Source organism: Myxocyprinus asiaticus, chromosome 30, assembly GCF_019703515.2.
Source record: "Myxocyprinus asiaticus isolate MX2 ecotype Aquarium Trade chromosome 30, UBuf_Myxa_2, whole genome shotgun sequence".
Lineage (NCBI taxonomy): Eukaryota > Metazoa > Chordata > Actinopteri > Cypriniformes > Catostomidae > Myxocyprinus > Myxocyprinus asiaticus.
The window spans coordinates 28,741,905-28,764,686 of record NC_059373.1 but is presented as its reverse complement, the minus strand read 5'-3'; the positions used below and the strand labels follow the sequence as shown (position 1 = coordinate 28,764,686).

General features: G+C 38.1%; 1 protein-coding gene across 7 annotated transcripts in view; it reads right to left on the bottom strand.

The window, feature by feature from the left end:
• Positions 1 to 22,782, bottom strand: part of LOC127421119 (rho family-interacting cell polarization regulator 2-like) — a 107,750-nt gene that overhangs the window by 76,128 nt on the left and 8,840 nt on the right. For 4 of the 7 annotated variants that reach the window (XR_007893937.1, XM_051663889.1, XM_051663894.1 and 1 more), the window contains exon 1: positions 2,683 to 2,827. The exons of 1 other annotated variant lie outside the window; for it this stretch is intronic. Coding sequence is in view for 5 of the 6 variants with exons in the window: in XM_051663889.1 (XP_051519849.1) it covers positions 2,683 to 2,812 (130 nt within the window). In the remaining variant the exon portion in view is untranslated. Of the gene's footprint in view, positions 1 to 2,530; positions 2,828 to 22,782 lie in introns of those variants that run through there. 2 more of the 7 variants (XM_051663891.1, XM_051663892.1) reach the window with 1 other exon arrangement.

Here is a 22,782-nt window from a genome sequence, read left to right as displayed (position 1 = left end):
GATAAGCCATCACTTGATGGATGCAAATCATACAGCCATTCAGAGCTGCAAATGTCCTGCTGACATAGACACTGACATCATAGTTATTTGTTGGCAGTCTTGGACATGTAGTCCAGTGTGAAGAGCGCATTGTGTAGTATTGAGTAAGTGCATCATATCACAGTGCCAGCTCTGATCCGCAGGCCTGATAACATCTCTACCAATGGCACAGATAAACCAGACTACACCAGTAAATCAGTCCTACCGGCACCACCATTCTGCATGAATCAATACATGGAGCAGCTCAGTTTTGAAATCCAATGCCACCATGGTGAGCTTTGCCAAAGCTCCTGAGAGGATAAAGTTTCCCCAGCCTGAGTGTGATACAAGTAGATCAGGGGGTGAACAAATGGTTTGTTGAAACCTGACACTGATTTTGCAAGCAACTGGATTTGATTGACAGAAAACATCTTCATCAAATTCCAGCTCAAATGCTGTTCTTAGAAATGCATCTTCTTTCTGTCACAATATCACTTAGAGACTTAGCTGCCTCAACACTTCGAAAAGATCTGCAAAGACCTTTAAATTAAAATACAGAAAGTACTAAATGCCAAATCCAAATTGAAGTTATTGTCCAACTCATTCAATTTATGCTATGTATGCAAACAATTAAAGAGAACATTAACAACCAATACTGCAAAATCAATATAGCCTTGGTTATAATACTAAATGTAATTGCATTTATAGATGAAAATAACCAATGCAGTCTCTAGTTATGAGCCGTTATGAGGTTACAAGATGTTGTGATAAATTGCCATTCCAATTCACCCCAAAGGTGTTCAGTGGGGTTCAGGCCTGGGCTTGGTGCAGGACAGTCAAGTTCTCCCACACCAGACTCAGTAAATAATTTCTTTATGGACTTGGCTTGGTGCAAAGGGGCATTGTCATGCTGGAACAAAAAAAAAGGACCTCCCTAAATATCTTGTGGCAAAGTTGGAAATTTAGCCAATCCTGTTAATTAGGAGGGGGTGTCCACTTACTTTTGGCCAAGTAGTGTAAATATAATTGTGTTTATGAAAATAAAATTAATGAATGACTTTGCTGAGTGATATTTGGCACATGAAGGCTCAGGTATATGGCTTCCATCCATCCATATTGCGCTCCACCTTTTCTAATTGATAAACACTGATCACTAAGAGCTAATTCATCATGTGATGGGTAATGTCCAACACCTTCACAAAATTACACACAGCACATTGCAATTTATTGCCTCTCAATCCAGATAAACTCAGTGGCATTAAAGCAGTCCCAGCCCTCCAAGCAAAAGACAAAGACCTCTGTCATAATTTATAGTCAGAGATTGATTCAAATTAACTAATTTCCGACTATTCTTTTTCTCTATCTATTGACATGCACAGAGACACCCACTCCTTCCTGATCTGTTAGCCTTGCCCAAACTGGTGAGGCAGCGGGTAACAGAGCTTCTGCAGCAACATCAGATCTGAATCACAACATTTCTTCGACAGCTAGACTTAAACAAGACACTTTCACTGCATAATGAGAATATAAAGTTTTTATATACAATAAGCCAAAAGAATCCAAATTGGAATGATCATTAGAGCATGTTTCACACCATATTTATTCCTCAGAGTGTGCCTTGAGCATTTCCATTATAATCTTCTTAAAAATATATAATTATACATACTGTACATTTTGTGCTGCTCCTTGGTCTTATATGACAGTGTCACTTAGAAGTAACAATAGAACAATAATTGTAACTGAGAATAAAGATTCTCAACAGAACAGTATACATAAAATTGTTACATCGATGTTGTTTCAAAAATGGGAAATTGCTGCCCTCCAGTATACCGAACAGCATCATGTTCCTCTGCCTTGGCAGATGCAGCACTTGACAAATCAAACAGCAGATATCCCTCTCACTGAGAACATGTTTGCTCAATACTTGTTCGTAAAATGCCAAACAGATGCATTGTATTAGTTTTACTGGCATAGCTGTACAGTGACATGCTCTAATCATAATGTAACAGCATTATCAAACAGATCTACTCTTGTACTTCCAAGACAACCAGGAATTATACACCCACTCAATGCAGTCTGTATTATGATTAGATAAGAGACACATATCTCATATTCCATGTGAAATACGTATTTTTCCGAGCAGAATATTGAACTCAGGGTTTGTTCACCCAAAAATATTCCAAACCCATATGACTGTCAGAATGTTTGGTCTCAGTCACCATTCACTTCCATTGTATGGAAAAAAGATGCAATGAAAGTGAATGGTGACTGAGGCTAACATTCTGCCTAACATCTCCTTTGTGTTCCACAGAAAAAGAAAGTCATATGGGTTTGGAACAACATGAAGTTAAGTAAATGATGACTGAAAAATCTTTGTCCAACTCATACAGTATTATAATCACAACCCATTTTCCCCAAACCTGTAAAGCAGGCCCTCTCCACAGCGTTCACTCATTCAGGCACAGCCACAGTCATGGCCTAAACTCTCCACATGATTTCAGCATGACCCTACCATCATCAAAAGCGTCTTCTGCCTCCTCACGCATAAATACATTTAGGTCATCCTCCGCGTTGTTGGAAAAGGCCATCCTTTCCTCTCTTGTCTTGCTTTGCATCTGAGCAGTAACTATACTGTAAAATTGAATTAATGTTTGTATTCTCTACCTCCCGGGCGAATGTTAAGCCCGCTGTCAGCTTGAGCCTGAGTAGAGAGACGAAAGGCAACGGACCGCTCTTCTACTGACTGCACCAAGGCGAGAGTGAGTGTGTGAGGGTGTGTGGGAGCCCACACCATCCAGGCCAAGTTTCATCAACAGTTTGATTTCATAATATCCTGTGTGAGTGTCAGAATGAGGGATATGGTGTGTGTGTGTGTGTGTGTGTGTGTGTGTGTGTGTGTGGTAAATTTGCTAAGTGTGTTATGTCGAGTGGAGCAGAGGTCAGGCAGAATAATCTCCAAATAAGTCAAACCCTGGTGATTAAAGGGATAAATTAGCAAGCTGTATCACAGACAGCAGGAATTAAGTGAGAGGTCTGAATCTGCCAATGTCAAATCGCATGGAAATTAAAGGAGACCTATTATTGCCCTTTTTACAAGATGTAATATAAGTCTCAGGTGTCCCCAGAATGTGTCTGTGAAGTTTCAGCTCAAAATACCCCACGGATCATTTATTATACCATGTTGTAAATGCCTCTTTTTGGGTAGAATCAAAAAACAGGCTGTTTTCGTGTGTGTCTCTTTAAATGCAAATGAGCTGCTGATATTATTATACAGACAGTAAGTGTAAAAATAATGACATAGCTCTGGTCTCCGTGAATACAATCACAATGGTAACTTTAGCTGCATTAGCCGTGGAATCAGCTAACAAGCACATTCGACAAAGGGATTTGCAAACATTCACAAAATATAAAGTGCGATACTAAAGCTGGAACATGAACAGTTGGTACTGATTCATGCTTGAAAATCGAAATTTTGGAAAATCCTGCTTTATATTTGTAGCAGCGGGGGCGTGGTCGAGCGCCCGTCCGGAGAGAGAGAAAGCGGTAAGAGCGCTTACACCTGAGCTAAATTATGTCTGACACCTGTCTCTAATTCCAGTGAGCTGGGGAGAGCGGCATATAAACAGCCACGCCACCGTCAGAAGAAGGAGAGAGAACGACACGTCGGTCCAGTGTTGGCGTGTGTCCTGAATGTCAAAAAGCTGCATGTCTTTTAAGAAGTTTATTATATTTATGGAGAGTTTTTGTTATTGGTGTAGCTATCTGAGTGAACCCAGGAAAACACTAGAGAGAGTGTACAGGCTGTGCAGAGGGCAGAAAATAAAAACCTTACTTTGACGGTGTCTGAGCTTCCCGACTCATCCTTTCCCGTGCAAACTTCACAATATTGATGCTCATTCACAAAGCAGTCCGGTGTAAAATTATTTGCACAAACATACACGAATTTTGGTATGTTTTGGGGCACATTTGCTTCAAAAACAAAACGTGTCCACTGCGTCTTCAGTGGCTCTGATGCTGGGAGTACATGAAGAATCTTATGTTCACATTTCAGCCAACAACAGAACACGTATGACACTTACGAAGCTGAGACATTATTCTTCTCACCATAGCTGCTCCAGCGCGGAAAGAAATGGCGGACTGTGTGTAGATCACTCGGGAGGATCTATGATAATAGGGTGGAGTCCTCCTGGGCGAGGCCTGCTCTAACGTGACATCACGTTAGAGCAGAAACGAAAACCAATAGAAATATAAGAAAGAGGAGTGGCTGGACTTTAACATTGTAGGGTGGTTGTGTACACACACTGCTGACTCACATTTATGTTCATACACCATTTAAAAGTGAATTTTGCATAATAGGTCCCCTTTAAATAATATACAGTATGTATTGGAAAAGAGTTGATTTAAGGTGCATAAGGTGAGTAATCTTATGAAGTAACACATGCAGAAAGGCTTTAAACAGGGCAATTTGATATGTGTTTAAATCTGTCTGCCATTCTATACTCATTCTACACTCCTTAAAACAGGCTGAAATAGTAAATAGGCTGCAAAGGTTTGATTTAACCAAAGCTTTTCTTTTTGGTGTGCTTCCGATCAAAGCTCTGTGGAATAGACCTAACATCAATCTCATTAACTGAGGGGCCATCTTACACATTCACAGTCACATAAAAGCAATTATTCACCTCAGAACTCCTTTAAAATATGCCCTAAATAGAGGAACCAAAATAGATCCACCCACAGCGTCACGTTTTCAGGAAATGCTTTTTTTTTCTTTTTGTGATTGCTTCATCTTTTAAAATATTTATTTGAGGTTGCTAAGATCATTTTAAATGCCTGACCTTGAGTATTTTATTTCTGTAAACTTCAGCGAGTAACTCATCACACTTCATCTGAGCTACACACAATAAATAATATCTCAACTCGTGCAGCTTGTTGTGGAGGGGTGTATTATTACTATATTAAGTAATCAGACTTACAATTTTAATGTGGCTGAAGATAAAATTGCAAATAAATCCCATAAACTTATATTGAAAGATGGACCTGAGACATTTCTAGGAACCCCAATATCATAGAGACTTATGGGCTATTTACACACTTGGTCACTTCATACGTTTTACTGATCGGACTGCTATGCGATCATGAAAAGGCTAAGTGTTAATGCCCTCCAAGATGGATTCGAGATGGATATAAATTTGATCACTTAGACCTCCATTCGAAACTCTGTCAAGTGTAAATGCATCTGGCTGCAAGTTTAAGTCTTTTGAACTAATAATGCTTAATATGACACCGTCAGATATAAATAAAAAAATCTCTGTTGTCTTTTGCCCTAGCTACAGTATATAGATCACCCGGGCCGTATTCTGATTTCCTTTTTGAATTTGCTAATTTTCTATCCGATCTACTAGTTAATGTAGATAGAGCTTTAATAGTTGGTGACTTCAATATTCACACAGATAATGAAAATGACACATTGGGATTAGCATTTATCAATATTCACAACTCTCTTGGAGTCAGACAAAATGTGACAGGACCAACTCATCGCCAAAATCACATGCTAGATTTAATTCTGTCATATGGAGTTTATGCTGATACTATAGAAATTCTATCGCAGAGCGATGACATCTCAGATCATTACCTCGTCTCTTGTTTATTGCGATCAGCTAATGTCAAACTAATGTAGTTAATGACAAACTACAGCCGGTTCCAGCTGGACATCACTTCAGTCTTTTGACCTCAGAGGATGAACTGATGCCAACTCCAACTGTAAGACTTGGGATACTTCATATGTCACTGCCTGAACCTTGGTTTAGGATGGACCCCACCGTACCTCATTGAAATGACCTGCCAGTTGAACTGCTATGCACCTCATTGATCTCTGCCTGCATCACCTTTGTCTATTGATGGACTGACTTCACTCTTGAAATGGAATACATAGACTATAATTTAATTGCCAACAAAAGCCTCCATCAGCCAACTAACAAAGGACACTGCATCAATTTGAACTTCTGCAGTTAATCCAGGATGGACTTCAAAGACATTAGTTATTAATCTTAAAGTAAAAAAAATGGACCTTAACTCTTACTTAATTTACAAAATTAAAACCATGACTTGCACTGCACATAAATAACTAATATTGGCATTATATTCATGCTGTTTAGCCAGAGGGGAACTGGCCCCCACAGTGAGCCTGGTTTCTCCCAAGGTTATTTTTCTTCATTAACCAACATCTTCTGGAGTTTTGTGCTCCTTGCCACAGTCGCCTTCAGCTTGCTCACTGGGATTCTAAATACAATTAATATTTAATTATTTAATGATATATATTCATATACAATTTACAATCATATTTAATCAAACTACACAATGATCACTCTAAGACTTTATAGATATTACAGTTTAATTTTTGTTTTTTGTTAATGCATAATTTCCTGTAAAGCTGCTTTGAAACGATGTGTGTTGTGAAAAGCGCTATACAAATAAAAATGACTTGACTTGTTCAATCTACATATGTCAACTTTACTCTGCCCAAACAGCGCTATGAGCATGGGATAACGTGAAACATAACTGTTACCGAGTATTTGCATAGAGGTTGCGTTGCGCAATAAATAATAACAATTGTACGTTGTAGGAGAGACAGAGCTTTTTTCTTCATTTATTTAATACAGATCGCTGACGAAACTGACACTAAACACTGACAATGAGCACAGCTGATGTGCATGACGCATCTTACCTACCAGAAGCCCCGAGGGGGAAATACACAGTGCGCAAACACACAGATACCCGCCCGCTGGGAAATTAACTTGGAATCAAATAATAAATCACATAAATTCGCTGCCCTGCATTAGCATATTCAAGGCTGTGCTTTGCAAGTTAACTTTTGCAGATACATTGATGTGGACAAGTGTAAATTGATTCTTGTGCTTATTCAGTAAGAGTAAAAACACATCAAGTGACCAAGCGTAAATACCCCCTGAACCAGTAAGCAACCTCCTGGCAACCACCTAGAAATGCCCTAGAATACACCCAGAAAACCAAAGCAACCCTATAGCAACGCCCTGGCAACCACCCACAACACCCTAGCTTTGTTGAGGCGAGCTTTGCTCAGGCAAGCATAACTCACATTTTCTTCATAAAATCCAAAAATCTGGTTTCTTCTTTTGAATGCTGATTAATACAGTATTTGCATAACAATTTCAACATTTCAACTAAATTTATTTTTTGGCACACACATAAAAAAAATAGAAACAATTTTACGTTAAAATGCATTATATCACTGAATGACTCATGTAATTCTACATGGTTCTTATAATGATGACTCATAAAAAGATGGGTCATTTCACATGCTGTTTTCTTGTCAATTAAAAGCTTATTCTTTAGTGAGATTAAAACCTCTGGCTAATTCAACACCAGCATCTGATATCCCCATGAGTCTCTCAGATTCTACAGCAATTCTAACAACATGCCCTGCTATTATGTAAAACATCTACACGACTGTGTGTAATGCGTTCAGTTGGAGGTAGGCTGACTCTCGCCCTTGGCCTGCAGTCTCATGGTGGTGCTTCTGAGGTCTGTGTGCATGAATAATACAGGACAGGAGAGTAATAAGACCCCTGAGGGAGCCAAGAGTAACCACTCTCTGGACCAGAGACCATATACAATACCTGTTACATTGCTAATGCCAGTGCAGGCCTCAAATCTAATCCTAAATACCTACACTCAAAAAAATAATTTTAAGATTTTTTAAAATGTATTTACCAATGATATAAGTAAGGAATCAAATGACATCTCAGCCACACAACTCATGATCAATGGTACAAATAATTGCATTGCATTCATTTTCCTTTTCTGTGTCCATACAAATATAAAAATTAAGTATTTTAATGTATTTATGTTTTGCTGTCAGAGATTACCAGTTATGTAAGCTGTTATTCATATCACTGAAAATTAGTGCATACCATACTCAAACACACACACACACACACACACACACACACACACACACACACACACACCTGCTGTTATCAACACATCCCACGCACCACAGGCTGCCCTAGGTAACAAGCAACACACTGCATAAAAATATCAAACAGAAACATTTGGGAGAGACATTAATCTGCACATTATCTATCCACAGATATTTACAATTTGTCCAACAGGATAAGAGAGAGAGAGAGAGAGAGACTATTTATTTGTTCTGCTGTATTTTTTATGTTTTTACTGTATTTATGCAAGAATGTGTAACGTCTTTTAGATAGCACAGGTTGTGCTCAGACTGAATGAGATGGTATAAGAACAAGGAAGGAAGTTGAAATGATATGAAAAAGTTCTCTTTCTTTGTCACATTATAATTTTTTCTGTATCCAAGTATACCAACAGTTCAAAATATCCACATCATAGTAACGATAAATATACTGCAGTAGAGCTGAGTTGAAAACTATTGATTTTGATGGATCTACCACACTATGTAGTAGCTATTCTCAGTCACTAATTTGGGGTCCAGGTACAAGGTAAGCTTGTTTTAGCACATGGTCAATCATCCTAAATAGCTCCTTGTAGAGTCTGTTAGCTGGAGGTTTATTTCAATGAGAAATTAGAGGAAGGTCAGGGAGGGTAAATTACAGAATGTCAATATCTCAATTCAATATTAATAATATAGTAATAATAAAGTAATAATATAGTAATAAAGTAATAATAAAAAGATATAAAGCACCTTTCCAAGCAAGAGCAGCTAGAGTTTGACATTTACATTTATTCATTTGGCAGACGCTTTTATCCAAAGCGACTTACAAAAGAGGAAAATATAAGCGAATCATCTTAAGGAGACAGTGGTATGAAAAAGTGCCATATTACAAAGTTTCACTAGCATCAGAATAGTATTCAAAACAGAATAAAGTGCAACAAGAATTTTTAAATTTGTTTATTTTTTATATTTTGTGACTTAAGTGCTCATGGAAAATATGTGTTTTTAGTCATTTTTTGAAGCTTCACGGATGGAGTTGGGAAGGTCATTCCATCAACATGGTACAATGAAGCCGAAAGTCCGGGAAAGTGTTTTGGTGCCTCTTTGTGTTGGTACAACAAGGCACTGCTCACTAGCCGACCGCAGGCTTCTAGTAGGCGCGAAGCTCTGCAGAAATGATTTTAGGTATGCAGGAGCAGACCCAGTGACTGTTCTGTATGCCAGCGTCAGAGTCTTGAATTTGATATGTGCATCAACCGGCAGCCAGTGGAGAGAGACAAGGAGTGGTGTAACGTGCTCTCTTTGGTTCATTAAAGACCAGACGTGCTGCTGCATTCTGGATCATTTGTAGGGGTCTAATTGCACATGCAGGGAGGCCTGCTATGAGAGCGTTACAGTAGTCCAGTCTAGTTATGACAAGTGACTGAACAAGAAGTTGTGTGGTGTGTTCAGAGAGGAAGGGTCTTATCTTCCTGATATTGTAAAGTGTAAATCTACATGATCTTGTGGTCTTTGAGATGTGGTCTGTGAAATTTAGTTTGTTATCGATGGTTACCCCTAGATTTCTGACTGTTTTGGAAGGCATTACTGTAGTTGCACCCATAACTGACAAACAGTAAACTTGTGCAAAATAACAGCGATATGCAGGATAATACCCAGATAATGCTTTCTAAAAAGCTATTTAAAACTGTATACAAGGACAATGTTATCAATGCAACCATAACAGGGGGAGTCTTTTTTATTTCTGTTAGGATTTTAAACTCTCAGTGACCCAAAGGCAAACAAACCTGAGAACCCTTGGGTATTTGAGAAAGAGGGCACAACCAATGTGACAAACAGTTGACTTTCAGTTTCAGTTTTGCTGTACCACACCCATGCCAGGTTTCAGTCAGTTTTCAATCAATTAGTTTTTACCACTAAACTGTTTTTCATTTCCCTAGGGGCTTTTTAGGGTCAAATGCCAAGAGTAAGGGTCATTTTCAAGAAACATTAGTAACATTTTATTGCGTAATAGCTCCATGATGTATTTGATGGAAAAAGTATGGGGTAATTTTCACAAAACCAGTCAAGAAAATGTCCTGTTCATATTTAATCCTGAATCAATCTTTTTTTTTATTTTTTATTATTATATATTACATTAAGAAAAAGATGCCTACATTTAGGCCATTACATTTTTGCATTTTTATATGTTTTCAAGACACTTAAGAACATTTTACCTACACTGTAAAAAAAATCCTGTTGTTTTTACAAAATAAATTTGGCAGCTGTGGTTGCCAGAATAATGATGTAAAAAATACAGTAAAAATGTAAACAACTTTACAGAACAACCTGTAAATTTTACAGTTTAAAACTGTTGTAATTTACATGACCAAGACAGCAATGTAAAAAAAAAAATAATTCTTTTAAATTTACAGTAAAAAAAAAAAAAGTCATAAACTTGATATTAGCCTACTGAAACTGTAAAAACCTGCTTTTTAATTTATAAGGTATTTGTTGTACCTACAGAAGAGCACATGATGACATGAAGTTCATAAACAGAGGTCCTTTCTGGAGCAATGACCAATAAACATGTAGAGACAGTGCTCAGTGTCTCTCACACAAATACTAAACACCATCAGGGTAACATGTGAAATTAAAATAATGCAGTAAACATTAACTAAAGTACATCAAATATAAAACAGTACATCCCAATGTATGTAACTGATATTAAAAATAAGAAGAAACATAACTATTCCCATAAAATATAATGAAATGTAACGGGTCATGCAGGGAATTGTGGGAGCACCCGATTACTGCTTTATACCTGTAATTTGAACAATAATTTGCTGTAAAAAGTAAATGTACTCTCTTGTTTAACATGTAAATTTTTTTTTTTACCATTAATTATACAGGAAAATCATACTTTTTCAATCTAAAAAAATTAATTTTTACAACATTTTATTGTAAAAATGACTGTATTGTCTTTTAAAATATATTAAAAAATTTTACTGCATATTTTACAGTTAATACTCGTTAATCAATTAACGTTTTATTTCTGTAGCATTTTTACAGTCTTTTACTGTTAAAATTACAGACATTTTTTACAGTGTACCGATTCTCATTACTTTAATGCATTTGGATGTTTTACTTATCCTATTCCCATTTTTTTAAATGATGATCCTCATTACCATAGCACAGTCACTTTTTCTTTTCTTTGTTTTACTGTATTACTGTAAAAAAGCGGCAGTTGTACAATGATTTTTTAAAATTGAAATCAATGAAAATGAACGGCAGTACTAAGGGGACACTACTACGGTGTATAAATATTCACAACTTAAATAATATCCTTTATTTTCTCATTAGGCTAATGAGAATATCATAATGACCATCTTTTTTTCATGTTGCGGTAATGAGAATTGAAGTGTTAAATCTGTGCCACAGTGTAAAAAATAGTAACAGTCTAAAAAAGACTTAATTTTCTATATACAAATTATAATTTCTGATTGATTTTTTATTTTTATTTTTTATTTATTTTATTGAGTGAGGAGTAAAATAGGACCAGGACATTTTCTTAACATGTGGCAGTACTTAGTCATTTAGAAAAATTAACATATTCATATACGATGGTATTTACGTGGTACTCCAAGATACTTCAAAGAATACCATGGTATTACCATGGTACAAACATTTCTAAAAACCATGGACCTTAGTACCATGTCCAAAAAAGTGTTGACAAAATTGGTAACATCATGATACTTTTTGCTACTTTTTTGCTAGTGTACTTAAGGATGCAAGCAGAAGAAGATTAATTTATTTTGAAAACCTGTGGGAAACAACCCCTACATAATCAGATGTTTAAGGGGTGTTTTAAAATGCTGACATCCTCATGGTTTTCAATACACGATTCAGTATTCACTCAACTATATATATACCGTTTTTCAATCAGCAGTTTGTTGCTCTTCAATTAATTGGAGGCAAGCGGATAATTAAAGGATACATAAACAGCAATACAACACAGTTTTTATGAGCAGGGCAGTGTATGGGTGGAGAGGTTCTGTGGTTTGCATTACATCCGTTCTCACATAAACAGGTGAAAAGGGGAAGGAAAAAGGGCCACACCACCCAGATCCAACTCTTAGCATGTTGATGTTGGTTAAGAAGACCAATATCGGTCATGCCTTAGTTGTGCCAGAGGGTCACAAATTTGTCACTTCCTGCACACTTCAAGCAATGGTAAATAAGGAATGCTGGCACAGCCCAAAGTGCAACTGCAGGGAAAAACTGCAAGTGCAGCAGAATCACAGTAATGACTGTCACACCAGTGATAACTCCAACACACCTACTGACACATGCTCTCTGTCTCTATGCTTTTACAAATGAGGGCAGTGTTAGTGGTACTGAATGGCTGGTGGTACTTTGTATGGTTTGTTTGGTATTTTGTGTGCATACTGGAGAGAGAGAAAGAGAGGGAAAGAAAGGGGGAGGTGGAGAGTTTGTGAATGGGGCTTTTCTGTTGACTAGCAAAGGATGACAGTTGAATGGCATCTGAAATAACTATTGTTCATATTACATTGCAAAACACAATAACAAAGCACAGGTAAATTAAATAGTGTTGTTAATATTCCAGCTGCAAGTAATTTGTGTGAATCTGGTAAACTACTTTTGCTGAAAAAACCAACATGATCACATAGGAAGTCGGTATGGTGTTTCTGGAAGTTCCGGTACCCTAGGATCGGCAACAGTATACCAACTCACTGACATGCCCTATCTCCCATCGGACATATTTGGAACGGCTCAACAACAATTACTTTCCCTCGTGGCATGACTGTTAGCACGCTGCGTCAGTTGCATGGGAGATCATAGTTCAATCCCCATTCAAACGAGGAAGTATTCACATTTATATAAACAATCACGAGCGTGATAAGGAAGTTGCATTTTTATCCCTAACATTGCATTTTGTCTCTGCTAATGGTTAGGGTTAGATTTGGGTTTTGGTTGTGGGGTAGATTAAATAAAATAAGCATTTCTCTTCATTGTTTCACACCCTGTTCAGCTGAAAGCAATTATTTTTACAACTGGCTTCTGGTGACCTCTCCTGGATATAAATGTATGTCACACTTGTTTATATGCTCTGAAACACTTACTGCTTTAGCCTCTGGAGGCAGTGTTTTCAAATTCGGTCAGTGTATACTGATTTCTGCTAAAGAAAAATCAGCACACACTTGCCGAATTTTATGTGAGATCAGGCTGGAAAAAACTACCATTTATAAAAAAACAGCTTTAGTTTGCTGGTCTTAGCTGGTTTCCCAGGCTGGTCTGGTTTGCTTTTAGAGGAGTTTTGGGCACTTGTCAGCAGGGTAGGGTTGCACCAGTGGTGTGTAATGTCTCACTTAAGTTGGGACGTAAATTTCACACTAAAGGCTTCATAACTACCAGTTAGTAACTAAGTTAGTGCTTAATTTGATGGCACCAACTGTTCTTAAGGTAAGACTTAGCTAGTCAATATAGGTCATAAGCTCTCTGTAAAGTAATGCGTATTCGCATAATATAATGTATACCTGTATTGATCCAATAAGCAGCCTTCAAATTTGCATACAGAAGTGTTAAAAAGCCATGCATTTCAGGTTGATCTTGTTACAGTTCATGTTCAAACCTTGTTTGCTCACATAACTGTCAGCTGTAATAAATAATATTCCCAAAGAAATATATGTAATAAAAGTAGATTTAATAAATGGCATATTTAGCCCATGTAAATAACAACATTGAGGAACTGTATCTAAAATAAGGGGCAATTATAAATACTAGTACAACTGGCTGGAAATATAAACATTTATTAATTTTAATATTTTATATATTTTGTAGGCCTATGTGTTGATACTTGTCACTGGACGATACACAAAGGAAAGTGCTCTGTTTCAGTTTCATGCTGAAGAGCCGCTAAGATTTTAAAAAAAATTTTTTATCAAGGATTGAAGTCTGTCACTGATATAATTAAATGAGTCTGCTTTTTTATTCCATCCATTACTCCTGGTGAGAAGCTTACATAAATATTTAGTTTATACATAGGGTTACATTCTACTTAAGTTTAATGGTACAACACTCAATATTTAGTCGTTTGTAAATTGTGATTTACGTGCCCATTTACGCCACAACTTGGCTAAGTTGTAACTTACATATAGCTGGTGCAGCTGGCACCTGGTGAGGTTGGGAGACCAGCAAGACCAGCTGAAACCAGCAAAAAGTCCAGTCAATCATCTTAGGTTGGTTTAAGCTGTTTTAAGCAGCTTATACATAAAAAAATAAAAAATAAAAAAAACAGTTACTTCCATGTTGAAACAGTGCTCGCTTATGACATAAATAAGAGCTGTTGGCTCAAAGGAAACCTGGGTTCGAATTCAGCCTGGGTCATGTCCCGTTCCCCCTCTTTCTGCCCTATGTTCCTGTCTGCCCCTACTGTCCTTGAAATAAAAAGTCTAAAAATCCATCAAAACAATGCCTAACTATAACACCTTTTCAGCCCCAAACCTATTACGTCACTTGTATGAAAGAGATGTATAATAGTTTGAAAAACTGAATGTTCTTTACCCTTGAGCATGCTGAGAACTGCCCAGTACTGGACTTTTAGTTTTTCATCCCAGTGTTCTGTATGAGATTCTCACATGGAGTTCCAGAACTCCAAACAAGGGGCTCTTTTCCAGTCTGCATGAGAATGTTCTTTCCCAGCATGCCTGGCGAGGCTTGTCACCCTCTGCTCATTCAGCCCAGCCAACCCAAGCATCCTGGCATTTCTCAATAGGCCCACATCCTGCTCTTAAACAACTATGAACCATGGTAACATCCCCGAATCCATCAATGACAATTACATTCCCAAAAACCTAAGGCCTCTGAAACACAGACCAGGGAGCTCTTGAAAACCCTGGCCCCCTTGAAATCTCTCACTTAGGATTGCACAATGTATTTGTCCCCTCTGTTTCAATAGCACTATTTACCATTCTACTTTTTTAACATAATGTTCATCCAGGTATCGTCACCCTATTGGTGCTCAGGCATGATTTATATGTTTCAGATATGTCAGAAAGTTGTTTTGCAATTGTGCCTGTAGGCTGTTGTTGGTTTCTTTTGGACTGGGACTGGATTTATTGGAGTGACTCATCTCTGACTCTGTCGTCTTTTTGGAGACAAAATGAAACTGATAAAGACTCAGCTTTCTCCCATCTGTTGTCTGGCTAATAAGGTAACCACTGATAAATATTCATCAGCCATGCATCCACTGAACATTGTATGAAACTCTAAATGTTTAAACTATATTTGTACATTTTTGAAGAAGATGTGAGTGGTATTCGCTCAGATAAAACTCGCCATCATGATGCTAGGGTGTTGTGGGTGGTTTCCAGGTTGTTGCTACTCTATGTGATGGCAACAGTGTTTTTAGCACATTGCTTGGTGGTTCCTAGGAAGTTCTGGGTGGTTTCTAGAGTGTTCTGGGTGGTTGCTTACTAGCCTAGGTCAGAAGAGCATCCCCTATGGGGTCCCTCCTTCATTGTAAATCAATGAAATATGCACATTTTATCGTACAACAGGGAAAAACATAAGTCTGATTGCTTCGAGAGAAAAAAAATGGCACATCTTTCCTTAACAAGTTGTGTGATTTGAGGTATAATTCATGTAGCACAAAAGTGCACCAAAAAAATCAAACTTGTGGTTAGATGTTTGTTCAAATTCCCTAATAAGCAATAGCAAAAGTGACGCTTTCTTTTGCTAGCACCTCTGATAATGAGGATGTTTCATGCTTTTTAACCCTAAGCCACAAAGATGATGCTTAATATAGTACCATTACTCTGTGCTCTACATTTGCTCTCATTTTATCCGCTGCTCTTGTCTTCCCTTCTGTCTGAACATTTATGCTTTAATGTGCTATCCTATGAATTTTACAGGCAGAACATCATCTTCCTACTACATAGCAACACGCCTCTCTGAAGCTAATACTGGATTCTTAATATGGAGGTGATGGACCTCAGAGAGGTTTAGGTTACAGAGATGTGATTCACACTCCTCTCTCTGGTACATTTCCTTCTCTTCATTTGCACCATCTTCCACCCTCTAGCAGTATCTCTTTAATTTAGTCACTCTCAGAGAGAACTTAAGACAAAGTGTTCTTTTTGAGAAAAATAATTGTTTTAACGGTGCACTCAGTAATTATTCGCAAACGTGACGTTTAGAGCAGAATTCTGAGTTATTTTAGTGCAGTACCTGTAACTGAGCTTCTAGTGTGCATGCTGCTCATATTTATGTCCCTATTGTACATGTTCATGCACTCTTTTTTAAATTGTCCGATCTTATGCTTATTTCCCTTTAAATCTGCATGTTCCTGTGAAAAACCGGCCGTTATAGCAGCCTTTAGTGTTGCCCTGTTTCAAACGCATCGCCCAAAATGCATCTTAAAATTAAGATAATGAAATTAATTCAAAAACTTGCGCAGTTTATTCTTTATAACATGTCAAACATGAAAGAACGGCTCATGCCATGGCACCATTTGCAAAGGAAAAATAATAGCGAGTAGTTGGGTGTCTAGGAGTGGAAGATGAAGAGAGGAGACGCAGGAGTAGATTCATTCAATCCTTTAATTATTATCGTTGGAGGAGAAACAAACTGTTAAACGTAACACTTATTAAACACAAAGTAGCACTTCATCAACACAATGTGACACTTCAAGGACTGACAAAGGAGTGAGTAAAACTAGAGAATATTTATACAAAAGGAACTAATGAGTGAATGGAATACAGGTGAGGATAATAAGAAACAGATGGAAGTGATGAAGGCAGTGCACTATGGGAAATGAAGTTCGGGGGAAAACTTAAAAATAAGAGTCCTTGAAGCTGATGATGGACACGGACTGTGACAGTAGTGAGATGTGAGTGGTTTTATTTTATTTTCTAATTATTTTTGTCTCCTGTTACCCAATACCTTGCTTTTCTTTTTCAACAAACACGAAAGAATGGCTCACACCCGTTTTTATGCTTATTTGCACCAATATGCAAAGTAAAAAAATAATAAAACAGTTGAAAATAATAAAGACAGCAGGTAGGGAGATTTGGGTGAAATTTTGTTTTATTTTCTAATGATGTTTTGAAAACTGTCGTAGCATCTGCTCCTAGTCTCAGCATGTCACAGGAGTACGCCCACAACAAGACCGTTTGTCATGAGATCTAAGACTTCTCGTCGCAGACCAGTCACCGACTCAAAACATCAAAGAAGACGAGTTTGAGTCATGTGGTGTACACTTGGGATTAAGTGTCATAAAAATTGTCCTTGAGATTCATGCTTCACGTTTCAAGTCTTTTGAAGGCACAGGACAGGTTTTTCCAAATCAGCAAAAATTTTGACATCCGTTACTGTTTCATGAGTACTATGAAAGAAAGTCGTTCAATTTGTAGTGTTTGGCACTATAAACAACGCAAGTTCAAGATCACAGAGTATACATCATGATGGCGCCATGGATGGCTGCCTTGATGTGGAGCGCTCCTATTGTTTTGTTGTTTTTGTTTGGTTGTCCTGTGTTTAGTAATCTTTTTCCAGTCAGTTTTACCAGAGACGAACTGCTGAACATTTGACAGCATATACCAGTCAATCTTTTCTCGGTTTTAGAATATTCAGACGCTTTGCTGGACATTTTAGTTGGAGGCACGGCTGTGTTGTTCAAGAGATGCAGGCGAGGGAGACGAGGAGGTTCGCTGGTCAAACTCCGTCAGCGTAACTTTCTAACAGCGCTGCCGAGCATTCATCTAGCGAATCTCCGCTCTCTTCCTAACAAAACGGATGAACTACATCTCCTCACTCACACAAACAAGGACTTTCAACCTCTGCTGCCTTGTGCTTCACAGAAACCTGGCTGAGTGAAGCCATTCCGGACAGCGCGTTACATCTGCCGGGCTTTCAGCTGTTCAGAGCGGATCGCATCGCGGAGTTAACGGGGAAAACGAGAGGCGTGGAACATGCTTTTACATCAATGAAAGTTGGTTTACAGATGTAACAACATTAAAGAAGATGTGCTGTCCTAATTTGGAAGCGTTCTTTATTAACTGTAAGACTGTCTACTCGCCGCGGGAGTTTTCCTCGTTTATTCTGGTGAGGGTGTATATCGCACCAAATGCGTGTTTGAATGCCGCGCTGCAACAGCTGGCAGATCAAATCACAGACACAGAACAACAATACCCGGACTCAGTTATTATTATTCTTGGGGATTTTAACAAAACAAACCTCACACGTGAACTGCCCAAATACAAACAGCACATTACATGCCCAACCAGAGACAGAAATATACTGGATCACTGCTACACTACATTAAAGGATGCATATCGCTCTGTTCCTAGAGCAGCTTTGGGACTATCTGATCACTGTCTGGTTCATCTTCTTCCAAACTACAGACAGAAACTAAAATCTGCTAAGCCTGTAGTAAGGACTGTAAAAAGATGGACCAATGAAGCAGAGCTGGAACTACAAGCCTGCTTTGACTGCACTGATTGGAGTGTTTTTGAGGCTGCAGACACCAATCTCGATGAGCTCACAGATACTGTTACATCATATATCAGTTTCTGTGAAGATATGTGCATTCCTACTAATGTTGGGCCTCATGTATTCAGATAGAAGACAAAGGCAGGCCTAACACAGTCGTAAAAACATAACTCAAGCCCCCACATTCCATGTTATAAATCTTACTGATAAAAATCGCGCCAAAATCAAACAAAGGGAGTCCAAAACAGACTACAAATCCATGAAGCTTGTTCACTAAAGGATCGAACTCTCAACTCCTATTGGATGAGGCACACAACAGAACGTCACCTCAAACCATGACATCATCAGGAGTTGAAATACTTCAAAAATGCTTCCAGAATTCGCTTCCAGCGACTTTGTTTGCAGCGTGTGGACGCAACTCTTTGCTGCTCTCCGGTGCAACCTCGTGGCACAAGGAAGTAACGTCCGACTTGAAACTGTAGCCATACAATCTCCATCTCGCTGGACGAGTTGAGATTACTCTGTGTTCAACCGAACACTCTAACGGATTCGAAGGAGACCGCCGAGCAATTCGCATCTTCATCCGTTTGCCAACAGAAGTGAAGAGATTAGAGATTTCTCTTCCATCTTCAATCAAGTCGACATTTCTGAGTTCTCCACCAGCCCGCCGAGAATCAACAGCCGTACCGCCTGCTGACAGAGCGAGGAAACGGCCTCCCGTCATCACCCGAGCCTCAAGGAACCGGGTCAGAGTTAAAGGACGGAGGAAAACACATTCTACCTGTGTCCTCATGCTATTCAAGTAAGAGGTTTACGTCTGGGCAGAGATAGAATATTATAGTGTGTTATTCTTGTGTTTCAAGGTTTTTGCTTGTACAGTTTACGGACCGTCATGTCCGCTCATTATTAATACTCGGTATTAATTATCACGAATTTCGCCATCGCGGGTGAGATGGAGTTCATCCATTAAAGAGTCAAATAACGCGAGCCATCCACCGCGTCTCTGAGTGATAAACACAGCTGCTTTCTCTCCCACGATCGCGAAATCGGCTTTAGGGCCGTCACTTAATCATCTCTCTCTCTCTCATACTAACCACACACACACACACACACACACACACACACCTTATGTGTTATAGGATTATTTTATTTCCATATCTAATCATATCACTGTTTAGTTTGTAGTTGTAAGTCGGATGTTTATTGACTGCATTGTATTAATTATTAATTGATATTACTGCATAAATAAACTTTGTTATACTTCAAAGAGAAGTGTTTTGGTTTGTTTTGCATACACCTGTGTCATGCTGACGGGATGTCAGTGCTCGGATTCAAGCCTTAATTCATTGTTTTTTTTCCCCGAAAATCGATATTCTTCGGATGTCGATTTTCCTAAGAAAACAATCTAATATTGAGACTGTTTTACTATCTGGTTATTAGTCCCTAATTCCAGGGTGGTGCCCCATCAATGTTAATCCTTATTAATATTCTATTGATTTTTGATAATTGATAATTATCTTTGTTGAATTTGAATGATCAATAAGCTAGTGTTAATTTTAATGTTTCATCGATGTTAACAATTAACGAATATCTTTGATAATTGTTGATTTAAAGGATTAAAAAAAGCTAACACTGATTCTCATCAATGTTCTATTGATTTTAATAATTACTAATTATCTTTGATAATTATTAAATTATTGCTAATAGCCAAACTTGCTCCTAAACGTAGCACACTACATTTACTGGAGCCCCATATGAGGTTTTAATGAGTTAGATTCAATTGATTAATTTAAATGTTAATTAGTAACTACAGAAATAATTATTAATTATTATTATAGTGTTAATTATTTCTGATAGTAACACTGATCTAAACAACCAGTAAAGCCCTACAAGGACTTATGTAACATTTAACAACGACAAACCATGGTTTACAGTGGAACTCAGGCAGCTTTGTCAGGCCAAAGAGGATGCTTACAGGGGTGGGGATAAAGTCTTGTACAATCAGGCCAGGAACACATCAGAATGGCTGAAAATACTCTGAGAAGCTGAAAAACAAGTTTTCAGTTAACAACCCTGCATCAGTGTGGAGTGGCATGAAACAACTTATGAATTACAGGACTCCTACCCCCAACCCTGTGGTGGACCAACAACTGGCTGATGACCTGAATGTGTTCTACTGTAGATTTGAAAGGCCCAATCTCACACCCCACACCCACTCAGACCTTCACTTCACACAAACACCAACACATCCTGCAACCCCCCTCCTCCCCCCTCCTGCTACTCAACAGCACTTAAAATCTGTGAAGATGATTTGTGCCGTGTCTTTCGAAAACAAAGGATAAGGAAACCATAGGGCCCAGATGGCGTTTCACCTGCATGTCTTAGATCCTGTGCTAACCAGCTGGCCCCCATCTTCACACAGATCTTCAATAGATCACTGGAGCAGTGTGAATTCCCATGCTGCTTCAAATGCTCCACTATCATCCCCATCCCAAAGAAACCAAAAATCACAGGACTTAATGACTACTGACCTGTCGCCCTGACGTCTGTGGTCATTAAGTCATTTGAGAGACTGATGTTGACCCACCTGAAGGACATCACTGGACCATTTCTAGGTCTGTGGATGATGCAGTCAACATGGGATTGCATCATATCCTGCAATATCTGGACAGACCAGGGACATATGCAAAGATCCTTTTGTGGACTTAAATTCGGCTTTCAACACCATCATCCCTGCTATTCTCTGAACTAAATTACACCAACTCTCTGTTCCCACGTCTATCTGTCAGTGGAATACCAGCTTTCTGACAGACAGGCAGCACCTTGTGAGACAGGGGAAATTCACTTCCAGCACCTGTACAATCAGCACTAGCACCAGAACCGTCAGGCACAGGAACAGATTTTTCCCTCAGGCTATCCATCTCATGAACAGTTAAAACTGCCCCATTGAGCAATAATTAATGTGCAATACACAGTTTAGTCTTTTTATATTATCCAACAACACATTCAACCTCTTCTGCCATTACATTCCCTTGCATTGTATATAACCGATTTGTATTTAGATTTACATGTGTATGTGTGTATATATATATATATATATATATATATATATATGTGTGTGTGTGTGTGTGTATATGTATTTGTGTATTGTGTATTCTATATATACTTTCTTTTCTTTTCAATATTTATTTCTTTTAATTTTTTTATTCAATTTTAATTATTTTTTTAAAGTCTTGTTGCTGTTTTGTATTGTTGTGTACTGGAAGCTTCTGTCACCAAGACAAATTCCTCGTGTGTGTAAACATACTTGTCAATAAAGCTCATTCTGATTCTGATCATGGACTATTTCTTATGATAATTTTGGATCATTTTTAAAGATTTTTTTAATGACCACAGAGTCAGGACCTCAGTTTAACATCTCATCCGAAGGACAAAGTGCCTTTTTACAGTAGTGTCCCCATCATTATTCTGGGGCATTAGGACCCACACAGACCGCAGTGTGAGCACCCCTGCTGGCCTCCCTAATACCTCTTCCAGCAGCAACCTTAGTTTTCCCCAGGAGGTCTCCCATCCAGGTACTGACCAGGCTCAACCCTGCTTAACTTCAGTGGGCAACCGGTCTTGAGCTAAAGGGTGATATGGCTGTACAGTGAGTCACAATCTACTGCCATTGTATTGAAAAGACGAACCACGATATTAATTAAAAAATCTCCATTTGTATTCCACAGAGGAAAGAAAGTCAAATGGGTTTGGAACAAAATGAAGTTGAGTAAATTATGACAGATTTTTTTTTTTTTTTTGGGTGAATTATACCATTAAAAGTTTTTTTCACCAGTGCCAATGTAGAAATACCTTATTCACAGGCTTATTTGTTGATAAAGTTTTAATTATGGATTTATTTTTTACACAAACCTATCGATTTGCTTCAGAAGACATTAATTGATCGACTGGAGTTGTGTGGATTACTTTTATGCTGCCTAAATATGCCTTTTGGACCATCAAATAGCCAGCAGCCTGATGGCACCTGTATACTTCCATTGTATGGAAAAAAGAGCTGAAATGTGCTTATAAATATCTTCACTTCGAAAAATCATCTGCAAAAATGTAATGAGTACAAAGTACTATTTTTTTCTTTGGAAATGTAATTAAGTAAAAGTACAAGTATTCTGTTTAAATTGCACTTGAGTAAAGTACAAATCCCAAAAATAATACTTAAGTATTTTTACTCAATTACTTTACACCCCTGCATGCTGATGCAGGTCAGGGCTCTTGAACATGCATGGTCACAGCAATTACCATAAACCGTAGCAGTGCTGTCA